The sequence below is a fragment of the Falco naumanni genome, chromosome 14 (assembly GCF_017639655.2).
Source record: "Falco naumanni isolate bFalNau1 chromosome 14, bFalNau1.pat, whole genome shotgun sequence".
Lineage (NCBI taxonomy): Eukaryota > Metazoa > Chordata > Aves > Falconiformes > Falconidae > Falco > Falco naumanni.
In genome coordinates this window covers 20,714,372-20,733,129 of record NC_054067.1, presented here as the reverse complement: position 1 = coordinate 20,733,129, position 18,758 = coordinate 20,714,372, and the positions used below count along the sequence as shown (strand labels likewise).

At 42.3% G+C, this 18,758-nt stretch overlaps 1 protein-coding gene across 4 annotated transcripts in view; it reads left to right on the top strand.

Moving 5' to 3' along the window:
* The first annotated feature begins 1,188 nt into the window (after window positions 1-1,188).
* The window catches only part of DACH2 (dachshund family transcription factor 2), a 304,580-nt gene continuing 287,010 nt past the window's right edge, over window positions 1,189-18,758 (top strand). For all 4 annotated transcript variants that reach the window (XM_040614672.1, XM_040614671.1, XM_040614670.1 and 1 more), the window contains exon 1: window positions 1,189-1,788. In XM_040614672.1, the coding sequence (XP_040470606.1) occupies window positions 1,304-1,788 (485 nt within the window). In that variant the 5' untranslated portion in view covers window positions 1,189-1,303. The remainder of the gene's footprint in view (window positions 1,789-18,758) is intronic.

Sequence of the window (18,758 nt, the reverse complement as noted above, 5' to 3'; positions counted from 1 at the left end):
ACCAAACAAAAAGGGAGTGAAGAAGTTAAAGGACTAGGAAAGAAGGAAAGATAAAAGGTGGCTGAAAAAAAGTGGAAACAAACAGGAAAGAAGGATGTCGATGTAAAGGAAGAAAGCGAAAAGGCTAGGAAAAGAGGTGTAGTGGGGGCACACGGGGAGAAGCAGCCAATACCCAGCCTAGCCAGCGTGTCCTGCCTGCCGGTGGGTGTGTGTCTGTCCGGCCTCAGCTCCTTGGTACCGGACCTATCTGACCGTCTTTCGGGTCCACTTGTTCAGGGCACAGGGATGCACGAAGCTGAGCGGTTCTCCTGCCAGCTGGCCTGGTTTGGGGAAGGAGCGGCAGGGTCTGCCCAGCTCCCGGGGCCGCCGGTTTTACTTGTCTGCAACTGCCGGAGGGGCCATCTGGTGCCGCGGGAGCGGCCTTACCGCCGGGCGCGGGCAGGGCCGATGACATCGTACCCAGCACAGGACCGACGCCGCGCTAGAATCTGGGAATTTCAAGCAGTTACAGCCAGACCTCCCGAGGCCGGAGTCCGCCGCCTGCGGCCCAGCACCAACTTCCAGCCCCCGCCCCGCCGCGGCAGGGGCCGGCGTGCCCCGGCCCAGCCCCGCTCCGCCGCCTGCTCGCCCACCGCGGGCGCCGCGCCGCGCTGTCTGCCCGTCCATAGCCGGGCGCGTTATGTACCTGACAGAGACCCCGCTGCCGCCCTCCGCCCCGCCCGCCCCTCCGCTCCCTGCGCTGCGGCGGGGCACAGGTGCTCGTAGCGCTTGGGAACGTAGCGGAGCGCAGCGACCGCTAAAAACTCCCTGCGGCCGGGGGGCGGCCCCGCACCTACAGCGGGCCGGCCGCGGCCTTGCGCTGCGCCCCCCGGAGCGCCGCGGCACCCCCCGCGCCCAGGGCGAGCCCGCCCAAACTTTCCCGGGCCCGGGCGCACGAGAGGGAGTTTCCAGCAGCCCGGGAGCGGCGCGCGGCGGCCGGGCGCCCCTCGCGCACCCCGGCCCGGCCGGGCCGCCCCGCGGCCCAGGTGCTGCGGCCGGCGCTGCCCCGCCCCGCCCCGCCCGGCAGCCACTCGCCGAGGCCGCGCTGGAGGCGGGCGGGGCGCATTGGCTGGAGGGCGCTGTCACTCTTCCCCCCCGGCGGCGCTGGGGAGGGGTCTGGGCGCGCGGCTGGCGGCGGCCGCTGCGTGTGGGAGGGCGGGCGCGCGGCTCTGTTTTTAGTAGTACCGCACAGCGCGCGGCGAGAGTGCGCGCGCGGGGCGCGGGGCTGAGGCGAGCGGCGCTGCGGCGGGGAGCCGGGCTGGCCATGGCTGTCTCCGCGCCGCCCGTCATCGCCGCAACTTCCAGCGGCGGCGCGGGGGGCTCGGCGGGCTTGTTCCGGGCGGACCCGCTGTACTCCAGCCCCGCGGAGTCCCCGCGCCTCACCAACAGCCTCGTCAACAGTTTCCTCTCCGCCGGCAGCGGCGGGGCCGGCGCGGGCGGCGGCGGCGGCGGCGGCAACGAGTGTAAGATGGTCGACCTGCACGGGGTGAAGGTAGCCTCGTTCCTCGTGGAGGGGCAGGAGCTGATCTGCCTGCCGCAGGTCTTTGATCTCTTCCTCAAGCACCTGGTGGGAGGGCTGCACACGGTCTACACCAAGCTGAAGCGGCTGGATATATCGCCCGTGGTGTGCACGGTGGAGCAGGTCCGCATCCTGCGGGGGCTGGGGGCCATCCAGCCCGGCGTCAACCGCTGCAAACTCATCACCAGGAAGGACTTCGAAACTTTGTACAACGACTGCACCAACGCGAGGTGAGCCGCGAAACTTCGCTCTTCCTCCGCGCCGGCCGCCCGGGGCCGTGCCGGGGGGCGGGGGGGGGGCGTCGCGTCCCGTCTGTCGGTGTCCCCCCGCTCTCCCCGCGGTGGGGGGAGGGGGCGCCCCTCGGGGCGGCGGGCCGGGCCGGGGAGCGGGAGGCGGGCAGCCGCGCCGGGGAACGTGCCGGGCTCCCCCCAGCCCCGGGGTGGCCGGGGCCGCCGGGCAGCGGAGCGGGGCCGCACGCCGCGCTCGGACTTGTCCCCCGGCGGGGAAACCGTGCAGCTCCGCACGCCCCGGGGGCGCCGCAGAAGTTTCCTCCCTGGTCTTCCGCGGACGCTGCCGGCTCTCCTCAGGGCGGCCGGGGGCCGGGCGCGGGGGGCCGGCGCCGCTCGGGCCAACTGTTGCCGGGGCCGTGCCGGTGCGTGCCCGTGGCGCTGCCCCCAGCACCGGGGCGGCCGCAGCCCCTGCCCCGCCGGTCGGCCCGCCCGGAGCGGGGTCTGCGCCCGGGGGTCCCCGCTGGGCCCGTAGTGGGGTCACAGTCCCGGCCCGCGACATCGCAGCCGCTGCCTTTGGAGATCGTAACGATCGCGTGAAGGCGGGCGCTCCCCCGGGGTTCGCAGGAGCGGGGTGTGAGGGGGGGGGCACCGTCGGGCGCAGCGCCGCCCCGCACCTCGCCCCGCACCCCGCCCCGCACCCCGGCCGTGCTCCTGCCCCTGCCCGGCGGAAAACTTGAGCGCAGCCGTGGTTCGGCAGCGCTTGCGGTGCGGGTCTGGCGTGCAGCCCGCAAGTGTGCAGTAACTTTGTTTTTTGCGTCGCGAGGTCTGACTGCTTAGCCTGGACGTGTTGGGTGGGTTGGTTTGGGCTTTTTTGGTTTTGTTTTTGTTACTGTTTTTAAATAACACCTTCAGTACGTGCTAATCTGGGGCCTGATCCTGTCCTCGCTGCGGTGAGCCCAAGCAGAGCTGACGGCCACTCGCCCATGGCGGTGTGTGTTTTGTTTCAGATCACTTTATGTTACAGGTGACACTTTAGAGAAGATGCTTGCGCTCGGTTCCTAGGTCTGTTCATTTGAAGTAGGTGATGCCTCTCTGCTCGTGTTGCATTTCTGTAACGCCTTCTCCTGCTGCATGTTTATCTGGCTGCCGTGCACCTCTGTGACATCACGGTGCTGCCTTGTTAAAGTGATGGCCTTATGAGTAAGGTCTGAGACTAAAGTATTTGAATAAAATTAATGTAAGGTTACTAAGGGACACATTAAGCATGCAAGTGCTTCTCTGAAATGTTTCTGAACTGGACTAGCGTGAAAGTTGACCGTTGAAGAAGTAGTCAGTTTCATTCCTGTGACCGTGCCAAAGTTTCTCCTTAGGGGAATACAGGATCTGATTTAATGATCCAGCCTTTAGGTGCAACCTCATGATTTCTGCTCTCTTACAACCAATGATTTAAGATCCAGAAATGCTGAAGTGTTAAGTGGTTAAAACTTCTATTTCATGACGTCCTGTCCGTCCCCCCGTCCCCCCCCCCCCGCCCCGCATTTGACAAAGAGTTACGGCCCTGATAGGATAAGAGAGTAAGTAATGAAGGGAGGCCACAGGAGCTACGAGTGAGGAGCCCAGTGATGCTCTGAGAGGGTCTGAAGGGAGCAGTCAGTGGAACGAAGACCTTGTCAGAGGCTGAAGATGCGGCGAGAGCACTGTTGAGGGGGGATCTAATAGGGCAGAAACATGTCTGAATGGAGTCAAAGCTCTCGACTGAGAACGTGCATTCAACACGTGTGTAATCACAAACTCTCCCTGCCTGGTTATGAAAACATTGTGTATTTTTACCTGTTCAGGAATAGCAGATCCCTTTACATTTACTAAAATATTTCTCATTTACTGAAATACTGCTCAACCGTTGCGTCTGTCTCTTGAAAATGTCACTGGTTCAAATAACGGACCGATATCAGTGTATTTTGCATTCACGGTTTCAGGTGTAACGTGTGATAAGTGTTATCAGCACATATGAAACTTTTCTCAAGTACTATAACTTAACAATGTTAATTGTATCCCATCATGCTAATTGAATGCTTATTTTTTTTACATTTTATTTACAGGTTATTTTTTTCCCTTGAACAACCCATACTTAATGGGAGAATATGTTGGGTAAAAATAGCTGAATACACGAGTGATCTAGGTTTTGTTTGCTGTGAAGTGACCTGGGAACCACTGCAGTGCATGGTACCAAACAAATAAAACATGGCATAACTATTACAGCTATACATGTGGTATTGAGGTTCTGTACCTGGGATGGAACGTCTTGAAAAAATGTGGTCTTTTAGAAGCAAAGCCTTCGATGTGTATTGTTCCACCGCATGGCTCGAGTATTACTTTCAACTCGGAATATCATGCGTTGCCCTTGCAATATATACATACATACATATCTGTGTAATTTATTTATTTATAGAGATTTAGGTATATATTTGAATACTATAGAAATACTGCGTTAAACTCGAGAGCTGCCAGAAAAAAGCAGTAAGAAATGCTGGCTATCATTGTTCTCAGTGCTAGCTGACTTCTGAAAGTCAACATCTCATATGTTATTGTACACTTGTAATTATTTTTTTAATTGCAATGTGAACCATCTAGAACTGAAATAAAGAGAAATTCTGCTTAATTCTTTGCATTTTTTTTTAGCTGGGCTTGTCTACAGAGCGCATAAGAGCTGCAGAGATACACCTGTAAGCGAAAGTTGGGGTTTTTTGTATGTTTATGATGTGTGTATGTTACACTAGTCACCTGTATCTGGCATCTTTGACCTTTGCATTTTTTTAAGGAGCACACATAATTTTCACTTATGTGTAAACCAAATGTTCCTAACTTTGGTTGTCGTTAGCCATTATCATGTAATCTAATTTGGAAGCAAGGTTTGTAAAAGGAAACTAATCGTTTGTTTCATTACAGGTAGCATCTTCAAGTGAATATGAGTACAACATATTTACAGAATTTGGTTAATGATTTGCAATACCTTAGATTATTAATTATGGACGCGTGTTTAATTTTAGTAGTGAAGCATAACGTTTACTTAAAGTGTAAAACTATAATGAGGTTTTACTGAAAGATGAAACTTAAAGCTGTAGTGAGAACATTCTTGTGATACATCACTTCTTAAAATTGGATTTATATGAGTATGATTATAACCTGTTCTGCAGGGTTTCTGTATTTGATGGGTGCTGCTGGTTACTGAAAAAGCATAGTATTGGTCTGGATTATTCAGTAAATAGTAAGAATATTTCCCAGAAAACATTTTTTTCAGTACATGGCTTATTTTTTGTGCTTTAAAGTATCCAACTAAGCTAATATTTTTGTATTACACTGGCTATTCACAAACAGTGAAAGGCTTTGGAAAGGAATTTAAGCAGTAAACGCAGACATTTTATTTTATGAGATAATGAGGGTCTAGTCATGTTGTCTATTAAAAGCTATCCTATAGTCAGCAATACTCTGTCTTTTATTAGGAGAACGATGTCAAGATTATAATTAAAGCAATCCAGTCATGTAGCTCTGCACAGAGCTTCCTTGTGTATTGATTTTAAATGTGGACATCTGATTATATAAACTTTGACAAAGTAAATATTAAGTATGTGTTCAGACTTGGCAAACTTGTGAATTTTTGAAGTGCTAGCATGTTTAATTACTCCCCCCCCCCCAAAAAAAAAAAAAAAAATAACCCCCCAGTTTCTCAGTTTCCTTTTCTTTGGAGAGGAGACTGACTTAAAACGTTCTCAAGAGAGATCATAAACACCGTGGATTCTGCTAGAGATGCAGAAAAGAATTTTTCCACTCTCAGAGCAGATTAATTATACTTTTGGAAAAATCCCTTTCTTTTTGGACATCTTGAAATCTGTGCTTGTACAAAACTACTAAAATACTTGAATATTTTCATCAGATGCATATGTAATCTGGAGAACCCTTGATTAAAATTCCCTTCTTTTTTCATAGCAATAGAGCTCCCCATTTGAAGTGTAACATGCTTTTCCTCCAAAATGGAGTATTTGTATGTTTCCTGCATGTGTATATGCATAATACATATGTAATTTTCTACTGAGACTTCTACAACTGAAAAATACTCTGTTTTTGTAGCAAAGACAAAAAAGCTAAACAATTAGGTATTAATGATATTCTTGTTGCATATTCAAAAGGTCTTTGCAAGCATTTCTTCTCCTTTTTTTCTTTTCACCATTTCAACCTGCAGAACTCTTCACTGTCACTTCAAATCACACAATTCTACAAAGATAAAACAACATTTAAACTCATTTGCTTTGGGAGGGAAATTGAGCATTTGCACCCAATAAGCCTGATTGTGGAACTGCATGCAAATTGTGTTTTGATTTATCTCTTTTGCACTTTTTTCCATTTGAATTGATCTTGCATTAATTTTGCCAAGCGGCTCTGTGAGGCTGCAGATGTTGCCCTGTGTTTAATAAATCAATGAGACAGATCTGAATGAATCACTTCAGATGGATTCTCTGCTCGGTTTGATGTCTAGATGTTATTCTTAGCTTGTTATCATGACAGATGCATTAATGTTCCCATACACTGCCAGCAATGTCAAAGAGATTGAAGCTTTTAAAGTGGCGGTATCCCCTTTTCCCCTTTCTGTTGGAATAACTAAATTGCCTTTAGGAGTAGGTTGAAGTACAAATTTAATCATGGCATCGTTGTGGGGAAGATGCTAAACTTCTAATCGTATTATAACACAAAGCCAGGCAAATACAGTTTCATACAGAATGATTAATTATTCCAAAAGAGTGGAGATCAATATTAAAATCTAAACATAGGATAGCTCCTTAATAGAGTAACCACTTTCTCAGCATTAATATTTCATTGTAATAGGAATGATCCGAATAAATAATATAGCAGTAGAACATGTTAAAAGTGTTGCTATAAATAGAATATCATTGTATCCAAATTGATTACAGGCTGAAGTAAGGCTTTCTCTTTTCTTTTATTTTTTGTAAAAAAAATTAAAAAAATAATACTTTTCTTTTTAAGTTAAATACATCTGGATTCAACATCTGTTAGGTTTAAAATACAATACTTGGTTTTTATGTTTCTGTTACTACTTACCATTTAGTACTAGATATGTTAGAAAAGTTGTCGATCACCATCAATTTCTGATCTGTATAGTCTGGTATACATTATCTTGGAGCAGAACCTGTGGAACGCAAATCATAAAAGAGACTGGAATGTGTCTGTGTGGAACAGTTCTAAATTCTGGAAAAGATTTCACAAAGTGTGAAGTACTCTGCCATGAATAATGAAGATCTATTTCCCATGTAGGCTATGCACAATTTTTAGTGGCTTTTATTCCTTAGCATTTATTAAACCACTTGTAATCTTCCTTGTTTTTCTTCAGAAGATGAAATAGTATTCTGTGAATTGCTTCAGTCATTTTGTTAAACCTAATCTCTTTCTCTTTATGACACCTTATTGTAATGTTAAAAATTGTCGTGAATATTCCTTTTCCTTATCGCTCCCCCAAACAGAAGAACTTTGACTTTTTGTCATTAAGGCTTCTGAGAATAAATTGGAGAAACTGGCTGTAACAGATCTAGATTTATGTTGGCATTCTTGGTATTCTTGCTCCAGTAGTTCCAATTTGATAAGGGAAACAATATATGTAATAGAAATTCACAGTTTATTCAAATGAGTTTAAGCTTTAGCATTGTTACATTTGCCTTTCTTTCACCAATATATCAATGTGTGGCAATAGCATTATACTTAGAAAAGCTCCAGAAGTGACGAGCTCTGTAGATGGGATGTAGTTCTCACACTGGGGCTATGGCTGGGCACGCAGCCTCTGTGTGTGTGTGCGCTTTTGTTTCAAAGGCAGGTGAAAATCCCCTTCGGTAGAAATGAGGAACATGGTGAAAATCACCGAATTAGAACATAGTGTTACATTGTGTGGCAGTGACATTAGAGTGAGAAATAGTATCTACCTTCCTTGGTATTTGCAGAAAGTATTTAAAATGAGCATTCTGAGATGTTTTGCAGATTTCTATCTTGTTTATTTCATCACTTACAGGCTGGAGTTGGTGTTGTGTAAGAGCTGTTTTTCAGTGTCAATATTAAAAAGGTGTTCAACACTGGGCCGTGAAGTCCCTGTTTTGACTTTGCTGAGGTGAACCTTTCATGTCAGTGGAAGTTTGCCAGAACAAGGGCAAAGAATGTATGTTTCTAGGATCTGAGACCTTCTCATCATAGGTGGGACATGTTTACTTAAAACTCGCGTTTGGAAGAATTATGTTCCTCCATACGTTTTTGGGTCTAATCTTGTTCTTGCTGAATGTAGGATCTTTAAACTTTTCTGTGCCTGTTCCAGAAATGATAATTTTGGATCTTCTGAAGTTAGGAACAAAATTATTCAAATACGTAGTTTAAAATGCCTAGAAAGTTCCCATCTAGTTTCTTTTATAAATTTTTGTGTGATTGTCAGTGTAGTAAAACCCTGTAGGTGTATGTAAATGCAACACTTTATAATGATTATTTACATAAACAATACTAATAACTTACACCAAAGCAGCATGTCACAGACAGCAATAACTCTGAAGTATCCTCATTATGTTTGGTTTTGCTAAGGCAAGATTTTTATATGTTATAATTAAGCATGCATTACCAAGCACAAGTACACTAGTTAGTAATGATTCTTAGTAATTTAGATTTATCCTGCTAGATATTAGAACTGTCCCTTGGGGCTACACGATTTTGATCTTTGTTCCCTCTTGGTCAAGCATGGTTATCCGAAGTGACTTGGTAATGGGGTTTCCCTTCACCCCTCATTCTGCAACCTGTAAGAAACACCGATACCTATTAACTGATGCACTTTGATACCTGCCCCAGCAGTTGCCAATATCTGAATCCTGTAAAACACGAATTTATTTGCTTTCTTTTTGGTAGCACAGCTATGTTGTTGTGTTGTGTGTGTGTATAAAATTTATTGTTGCTAGCAAACATGAGGAGATTATATTTCCTTGTCAGTACATCTTGACCTGCTAAGCCCATTTTGCTCATTAAAATATATTGTCAGAGCCTTTCCTGACTCAGTTACAAATACCACTTCCCCAAAAAGTAAGAACCTGAACAAATGAATAGTGCTTGCTTTATTACTGTACAGTGGCTTAAAGTTTCATGTTTAGCAGTGTATATTGTTGTGTATATGTTAAGGTATAAAATGTTTGATTGCATTTGTGTCTGATCTTATCAAGTTTCTGGAAATTGATATCTGGTAACAGCATTTAACCTACATCTAGTCTATCTGCTGTCTATGTGATGGGCTAAAAAGAAAAAGTAGTATTGATCTGTCGCCGAATTAAAGTTTGAAATCGGCAACAGCATGAGCACAAAAGGTTTTTTTATGACTTCTCAGCTTGCCATTGATCTACCAGTTTTATTGCATTCATTATTTATTAAAAGAATTTGCAAGCTAAACATAACTTAAGCTAGTTTGCACACAGGGACTGCACTTAGGAAATTGAATGGAAATTGCATTAGAGATGAACATCTGTGCTATTTTTCCACTCGTGTGTTTATGGGTTTGTATAAAAGGTGTATTGGATTAACAGTTATAACCATTATAGCTTGCAGCAATATGTTAGAACCCTAAGCATTTAGTAGTTATTTAGGAGGGAGACTCTTTTTACTTATACTAAAAAGTATGGTAATGCCATCACAAACAGTTCTTTTATTGGATTATTCTTTATTAATGGGATTTTTACTAGTAATGTGTAAAACTTGAGGTATCTAGCTGTATTATGCATGTGTTCTATTATCTATGCTACATAAAGCTCCATTAATACTGTGATTAATTGAAGGTTTCTAGTGACAGTATTAGTTAAGGATTTGGCACAGACACTGAAGTATTGAAATGAAATGTATTTTATAATACACGATAGGAATGTAAGTATTGAAAAGATCCTTAGCACATGTTCCTCCAGATTTTTGATAGCAATTCAACTGTCTCTGTCCTTGAGTTAGATAGTTCTCTGTCCTTCTTGAGTTAGATAGTTTCTGTGATGTGTCAGTGAATCAGGTGAAAATTTTAAATATTTTGGTATCTTTTTCCACTTCAGTTAACAAGTTCAGTTGCCCTCACCACTAGCTGTAGTTGTGTGTGACACACATAGTGTAGGGTAAACCTGAAATTTTGAGGTCATCTCCTGTATTGATTTTAGATTTTTTAAATTGTAATTTATTTTAGTGCACTCCTCCTATAAAATAGATTATTTTGCTTGAATACCTGATGGCTAAATAGGGAAAAAGAAAGGAAAAATTACTTTGGGGGTTTTGGGTGAAAAGTATATTTTTAGAAGCAAGATGTTACCTATTTTATTTGGTCTAAAAGTATGTACAGTCTAGTCTGTTTATGACTAGAATGTACTGAAGTATGTAAAGTTCTGCATCATCAGTGCACTTTCAGTTATTCTATTCAAGACTCAACCTGATACATCTCGCCAGCTTGTAAGGCTGTTAAGGGTTTCCTGTGCTAAGAAGCAGAAATGTTCCTCATGCCAGAAGGTTGTGCTTACTCCTTTGGATGCCACTTCTACTTTTTTTGAACACTTTTTTTTTTTTTTTTTAAATTAATGGTCTCGGTAGAATGAACCCATTTGACTCCTAATAGTATTTGAATAGAGGTAGGTCTGATTTTTAGTAGAAAGAATCTCAATACTATTTTTCCATATAATTTTTCACTCACTTTTACATCTTCCTCACTGTTGTTCCCAGCCATTGGCTCCTGTGATCATAGTTTCTTTTCAGCTACCCTGTAAATAGAAGTTAGATACGATATGGGATTTATGTAATCGATACATACGCACACATGCTGATTGATGTAATATACGTGCATATCTAGTGCATTTTAAGTTAAATTTTGCTATTATTCCAAAGCCTCTCTCCCAAACCATGGAAATCAACTTCGATTTTTGGAGAATTTTGTATACATAAAGCGAGAGGCTTTGGACTAATCCAGAAATTTAGTTTAAATTGCATTTGCTATCAATATGAACTAAATTTCCTAAATGAGCTTACATGGCTATATGAGCTATCTTGCTGCCCTTACTTAAAAAGGCTTGATTTTTTATTATTATTTTCTTAATACTTGTCATAGCCATGTAAGTGAGTAACATTCTGAGCATGTAATTTTATTTCTGTCTGGTCTGTGGCAAGAGAACTTCTAGCTTGGGATGCCATTGTGGTACTTTCAACCAACACAACTCGAGTCATTTTCCTCTCCTGTTTCCAAACCTGTATGGGCAGTCGAATTAGATCACTTTATTTAAAAAGTTTATCAACGTTATTTCACACTATATGTGTACAGCGTTCCAGATCTAACGTGTTTCTCAGAATCCCAGAACTGCTGAGGTTGGCAGGGTCCTCTTGAGATCATCTAGTCCAACTCCTCTGTTCAAGCAGGTCAGCCTAGAGCTGAGTGTCCAAAGCTGCGTCCAGTTGGATTGTGAGTATTTCCAAGTATGGAGTCTCTCAGCCTCCCTGAGCCACCGCTTTACAGAATAGAAATAACTGTGCTGAGGAAGAGAGATTTTATTAGCATTTATTGGGATGATTGGATTATGTGGGAGATGTTGAAGGTACGAGTGGATGTCATGGCTGCCCACTGACACGGCCACTGCCCCACCACCGAGTCACTCAAGCAAACCCGTACAGATGGATACTCTGCTGCTGTGTTTGTCTTTACCCGAGCAGAGTGCAAGTTGTGACCCACTGAGCTGGCCGTGTCATATTCAGATTTTGCTTTCTCTGTCTCACAAATGTTTCCTGAAATCCTATATGGGTGTGCTGATGGGGCGACCTGTGTTATTCCTTACTGCTATCTGAAAAGGAATATTTGTATGTTTGTAATTTAAATAAAAAGAAAAAAAGTGTCTGTAAGAAAGCTCTTAGCACAGCCGTTGAGCCAGTAGGGGGATTTAGTTACCTGTATGTTACAGTAATTTAAGATTTGCTAATTAAGGAAGGTCAAGCTAGTTTAAAGAAAAAATATTTTGAGCTTCATTTAGAACTTCTAATGAGTATATTTGAAATACTACACAGTATGCTTTTTCATACGCATGTAATGGTTGTTTTTGCCTAGTAGAAGTTTTATGTGATAGCTAATAGACTGCTTTTATAACAGTTAATCAGAAAGTGTCCTGTGTCGGTGAAACGTTATCCCTGTTGTTTTTTGTGGAGTTGATGAAGGCAGCTTGCTTCTGTGCTGCCGGTCTCTGGAGCTGCCTTGTCTTGTCCTCAAACTGTTAAATGTTGTGTGCTGAAGGAGAGTCTTCTAAAAATCTTCTGAGAAGATCTGAGATAATGCTGAAAAATAGAAGTAGGAAAAAAGTCTTTCCAATGAGACTTAATATCGTGTTTAAAAAAAACAAACACACCCAAACCGAAACAAAACAGCAGCTCAGCCCTCCCCACCCCCAACAACAAAAAACCCCAAACAACAAGGTAGTAAAATGCTGGTGGTTAGAAAACAGAATATGGATACTGAAATGGGACCGGTGGTAATGATCTCACTGTTGTCTTGTCGCTGTTGCATGAGCTTGTTACTGAAATAGGTATTTGTAGGTCTGTGGAGTGTTTTGTAGGCTTGTAAGGCTTTATTTGGTGTTTTTTATAGGGCAGTTTATGTATCTGATAGGTGTCATCTTAAAATACTTTGAGTTGAGCATCTCGTAATTAAGAGATCATTTTTACCTGCTCCATGGTAGTTCTGACTGCTTTGGAGAGAATGAAATAAGAAAGTGATGTGTCGGTGCACTTTGTGCTTTTGTTATGAGACTTGCTAAGTATTCCATATGTACTTCTGCTCCCCTGCTGCATTGCACATGTATGTGGCACAGCAGCGTGCTGCGCGCCAGCTCTGGCTGTACCTGTGTGGAAGGGGTGATGCACCGTGCTCAGTGTCGCAGCCACAAAAGTGCTTCTTTTGGAAGGAGCCCTCAGAAGAGATTTGGCTGGAATGGTTACTACAACATGCTGCAAGCCTTGCTCTCCCATAGTCAGAAGTGCTTAGGAAGCTTAATTGATCCTGCTGTTGTACACTAGAACTAAGATTTCTTGTCTTGGGTCAGAACCATAATCACTGTCGCTTCTTTCTACTCAGTTTTTATAAATTGCCTTACTTGTTGCACAACTGATCTTTGGTTCAAACAAATCTGTCTATTCCTGCTGGAACCCCAGGAAGTTTCTGTCTTGCAGTTTCATAAAATACTTCCTCTTGCATGTTAAGCTAGAGGGCTTTTTGATCATTCACTTATCTTGCCTTTTTAAAATATATTTTCTTCAAAATCTTACTCTCCCCCTGGCCCCAACCAGCAGTCCTCTAATAAACTGTTTGTTCCACCTTCTCAGTTGTTAATCCTTAAAAGTTTACAATTTTAGGTTTTATTGTTACTGACTGAAAAAATTAACCCTTTTATATACTGGGAGAAGGTATTAATGTCAATGTGGAAACAAACCCCCCCACATTTGTGATATATTTATTGTAGACATCTCTACTGAATAATGTAGTGACTGTTGCAGAGTGTCTCAGAGTATGGCAATAGGCTGTTAAATATGTTTTTCAGAATTCTTGTTCTCTGAATTAAGATAAGACAAGTGGCTGAGTTCTTAATGCTGGTGTGTTCTGATCCAGATAGAAACTCCTTATAAGAAGTTTTTTTATCCATTCATGTGAAATTTATGGTAGTATAAGCTCTGGATTTTTGGTTTTTTTTTCCCAGACTTAGCTTAACAGAATCTTAAACGCTTAGCAGGGCTGAGCATCTCTGCTGCTAAGTCTGGCATGTCAGCCAGCTACGTTAGGGATTTCCTCTACCAGGACTGCATTTGATTTAAATGGTGTGTTTTATCAGATTCCAAATTATTTTGGTTTGGTTTGGTGTGTGTGGGTTTTTGAGTTTTTTTGGTAGTTAGATAGGTCTTGTTGCATTGATTGGTTTCTCTTAACCAACAGCAAGTTGGTCTGTTTCTGTGGACTTTTCTGATGTTTGTCAGCCAAACAAAAGTGAGGAAACTTGCTTATCCTGGTTGTCCTGCACGTGCATGTTACTAAAGGTATGTGAATGTTGTCATGCTCCCAGTGCCTCTCAGTTTGCTGAGGTGGGTGGATGGTTTGAGGAGGTGCGGGGATTTCTCTGTGGATGTTGTGCCCCACCCATCTGCTTTCTAGGGGGGACGACAGGGAAAGACACAAGAACATCACACACAGCATGTTAAGCTGACCTGATGCTGCTGGCTCATGGTGAAGTTGTGTCTCACAAAGTGTAAACCCTTAGTAGAAGCTGGTTATCGATTTGCAGGGAGAAGGAAAGGAGGAACAGGGAGGCTGAGTTGGTAGATGCAGTGTTTGGGATTTCTGAATGTTGAAAGGCGTGGACTGCAGATAGTGTGCTACAGCAATTGTCCTTCAGCACCTGCATGGTCAGTCGGGAAGGGTTGAAGTTGTTACGCATTGTGTGCAATAGGCTGGTATAACCAGAACGTGTTAGGATTGCTGCAAGAGAGCTGGTGACGTGTACGCTGCATGCAGCATACCTTGAATTTACTGCAGAAATCCTTGCTGTGGCCATTCTGTGATTATCTCCACCCTCCCTGTCCTCTGCAGCCACAGAAATTCTCTTTGACACCTTCAGGTACTTGTGGAGGTGTGGCTACACCACCTCATTTTTCGTGTCATCTAGCTTGATCTGTCATTGACGATAACAACATGATAACTAAATACATATAGCATTCCATTGTAGGCAACTGCAGGTTTCATTTGTTGTGTGGAATGGTCACTGAGTTGTCTTTCAAGTGTAAAATGTTCCTTAAGATATTCTTGACTGTATTTTGATAAGAAGGTTTAGTAGATCCTCTCGCCTTATAAACATATCTTTTTTTCTTGTTTTGTTTTGTTTTTTTTTTTTTTTTCCCCACCTCTGAGCACCTATTTTGGGGAAAGTTGTTTGTTTGGAGGGTTTTTTGATGCTGCTGCTCATTTTTCTGCTTTCTGATTAGAAGCTCTTTTTTGGCATCCTATGAACACAGAGTAGTTTATCTGATGATGTTACGTCATTTCCAAAATAATCCCCTTTGATGTCTAGTGTTATGAGAATTTGAGTGGTAGTAAACAAATCCACAGACAATAAGTGGGCAAAGAACACTTTTATTTAAGTGCTTAGGGTGATTGCTTAGTTCTGTTACTTGACTGTGGGAAAAACTGGAATCTAACTTTTCCCGCTGTTGATTTTTCATAATGCCCTATTCCAAAACACTGGTTTCAGCCGGCCTTTTTTCAGAGCAGATAGTGTTTCTGTTCAGTTCATTGTGTACCTTGGAGTGATGCCGTTGAGGGTCTTAAAACATAGCTGGTCAATGGTGGTCAGAAACTGACCCAACTGAGTCCTGCGATAGAAAGAAAAAGGTCCAGGAGATTTAACACTGAAGGTACTTCAAGTGTTTCTGACTCAGTTGAAGAATGTGTTAATATTTGGCTGTAAGCTTTCTGTGCAGCACTACATAGGAGACTGAATAAACGTGAAGGCTTTGGATCTCATGGGAAGGAGGAGATTGCTTTGTCCTTTTGACCTCATTGCAGATGAAATTCTGCAATGGAACCGTTACAGAACCAGAGTCTTTCAATTGATTTTGGTGGTTTTGGATCAGGAGCACAGAAAGCAATCAAAACTTAAGTGCGTATCCATGAACTGATCTTTAAGTCACTTTGGTCCACACCAGGAAACGTTTTCTGCAAATTCAGAAGTGGAATAATGCAAGAATCCTTTGGAAACAAGTTGTATCCCCTGTATATAGCTAATATCATGTTTGAATAGATTTTAATTACTCTGAAGTCCATGTACTCATATAGACAATAAGCACACAGAAAGTACATAGTGGAACCCCAAAACACTCAGGTAAAGAACTTCTGTGTATTTGAATTCTTGTGATGAAAGGCACTACGCAGGCTAGAAGTAGTAAAGAGTCAATAAATGTGTGCTTGTGTTCCCTGGTAAACTCTTTCCAAGAATAGGGGATTACAGGGGGTTTATGTAAAACTGTATAGAAATTTTCACTTTTCTCATTGTGGAATGTCTTCACCAATGGTGATAAATAGAAGATATTTTTGGTAGAGTGAATACTATGAACTTGTTACTGTGCATATGTTGTATGTTGCTGATATTCAGAAATCCTTTCTTAGTCTCCAGTATATGAAATACTGTTATTATTTTTAATCAAGGAAGCGGAATTTAGTATTTCAAGTAGAGGTGGCTGCATGTGAAGACTAGTGGAGAAAAAATACTATGCACCTTAACTTTTTAAAAAGTAGGAAACTGGTAATTATTATGTACTTAATAAGCATGTACATATTATAAAGTTTACAGGATCATAGGTAGCATCCTGGATATTCAGTCAACTCTTGATTTATCCTTGCAGGTACAATTCAGAAAAGTCTTGATTTTTCATAGCTATTGATTCAAGTTCTTGAACATGTTAAAATCAGTTTGTTCTATGGTAACCGTTCAGTTGAAAATGTATTTCAGGAGAGTATTTGAAACGAGTATCTAAGAAGCTCTACTTCTGTTCAAGGCCTGTTGATTCTGTGTTCCAAAGCAGTAGCAGTCTTGCAAAATGCGAGGGACTGTTCATCACTGGTATTCACTAATGTAAGTAGAAAAACTTTTAACTTTTCTCAGGCTGAGACTGAAAACATGATAAAGGGTAAACCACCAAGTACCTGTATTTATGAATACTGCACAGGTTTAAATCATGGTCAGTGATTAGCACTTTACACACGCACCTGATTTTTCTGGGAAATGCTGTGCGCTTTCTGAAGGGGAATGGCAGTTGGTGGACTATTTATTACTCATTCTGGTTTTGGAGGAAAATTCGGCCTTCTATGTCATTTAGACTTTGTGACATATGTAGCCTCCCAGGGCCTAATGACTTGTCTGCAGATGGGCTGTTATTTATTACAGTCATGTAGAATAAAATTGATTGTCTTCTAAAATTAATTTTTCATTTGCCTCCAGCTCTGCTTTAATAGAGGACACACAGTTGCCTGTTTGCAGAAATACTGTTTAATCACATTAATATCTCAGCCCCCCAGGCCGGTGAAGATAATTGTACAAACGAACAGCAAAATCTGTATCTTTAACTTCTTTTTATGATTAAATTATGCAAATGACTTATCTCCTGCCCTTCCAAGCACTAATCATCTAATTAGGAATGATGTGTTAAAGGGATGGTTTTGAATCAGGAGAAGGGGAGAATGGAGGAAGCAGAAAATGGGACCTGACAATGAAACTGCTGAAGGTACTGTAGCGGTACAAGATAAAGCTGTGTATTTGGTCAAAGAGCAATAATAAAGGCTTGTTGTGCTATTTCTAGTCTTGCTTTAGTGATCTTTTTCGTAACAGTTTAATTCTTCTGTCCAATGTTTGCCCATGATTTTCCATATTAACTTGAAATTAAATGATTAAGGTTCAGGAATTTAGTCACTTACTATGTTTTCTTCCAGTTCTCATAAACAGGATAGCGCAAGTGTGTCTATTTGGCTTCACTAGTAGTGTGGTTTGAAAGACAGAATGCATGTATTGGTAGGTGTATTTTTATAAAAGTACTTGTTCTCATACTTCCTAGGTGTCCTGAGCCTATCAGATACTTCTATTCACGTATCTCAGTCTCTCTTTTTTGAATACTTAACTGTTGGTTAAAACCCCCTGAACCCTTGTCTTCGAATATGAAATTGCAAGAAGTGCCCAGCTAAACAGTGGCCATATTTTTGGTTAAGTCCTGTGCCTACTTTGGGGATTCCTTTGAGATATGAGTGAGACTGCTTAAATTTAGATGTTTAGATGATCATAAATTTATATTGAGCATTTGTATGCAGCAGAATCATGCCTTGATCTCTCCAAGGGCGTACAGTCTTATTTTCTATGTTTTCTATTTTGTAAGTTGATTCTGTGTGTGTGGTGTGGTTTTTGTTTTTTTGGGTTTTTTTTTTTTTAAGTCATTCCTTCGTCAGATCTTCCTGCTTAAGGTGCTTTCCCACAGTGGGTTCAAACGATTACTGTGTTACTACTGTTGCTAAAGGTACGAAAAACCAACTCCTGTATTGGGCAGTAACACTGAGAGTTTGATAACATGTGACTCGTGTTTTCCCTCTACTCAGTTATCGATGTACTTACTGTATGTGATTAATTATACTAATAAGAATGTTCTAATATTCTAGAGAATAAATGAAGTCCTGAGTATTTCTACATGAGAAAGTATTAATTGCTTTATAAATATATGAAAAAGTATTAATTCATGAGAGTATATGAATTCATAGAATACCGCATACATAACCAGAAGGTCCACGTTCCCTAAAAGCAGGTTACAGTCCGATCTTTCAGACAAGATACATCCTGTAATTTTTTCTACAGATCTGGTAAATGCCTTCGCACAGTCAGCTCTTGCCCTTTGGAAGTATATATATGAAGCAGTGGGAAAAGGTTTACTATTTATGACATGATCAGTTTTGAAAGTTTGAGGGATGTGTTACTTTAAACATATGCCTTATTCATTAAAGGAACCTCAACTTCCCTGCCTGTATGTATGACTTGTGCTTATGTGCTTGTATGCATATACGTACATACACACACAGGTGTTTACTGATATCATCTGCGAAAAGTTTAGTAACTTCCCCAGGAAGGTGGGAAACACTGTTTTAAAAAGGTGGGTACCCCACATAAATACTGAGAGGCCAAAAGCAATGATGTCAAAATAATCTTTTTGTTAGTGATTAGGTGTATTTCAAAATGTATGTATGTGTTTTGTTGTTAACAACAACAACAACAACAAAAAAATCACACAAATTAAATCTGAAAGCAGTTAAGATGGTGGTTGTGGTAGATAATCTGGCTTTTTGGTGTTATTTTTGGAAGGTTCAACATAAA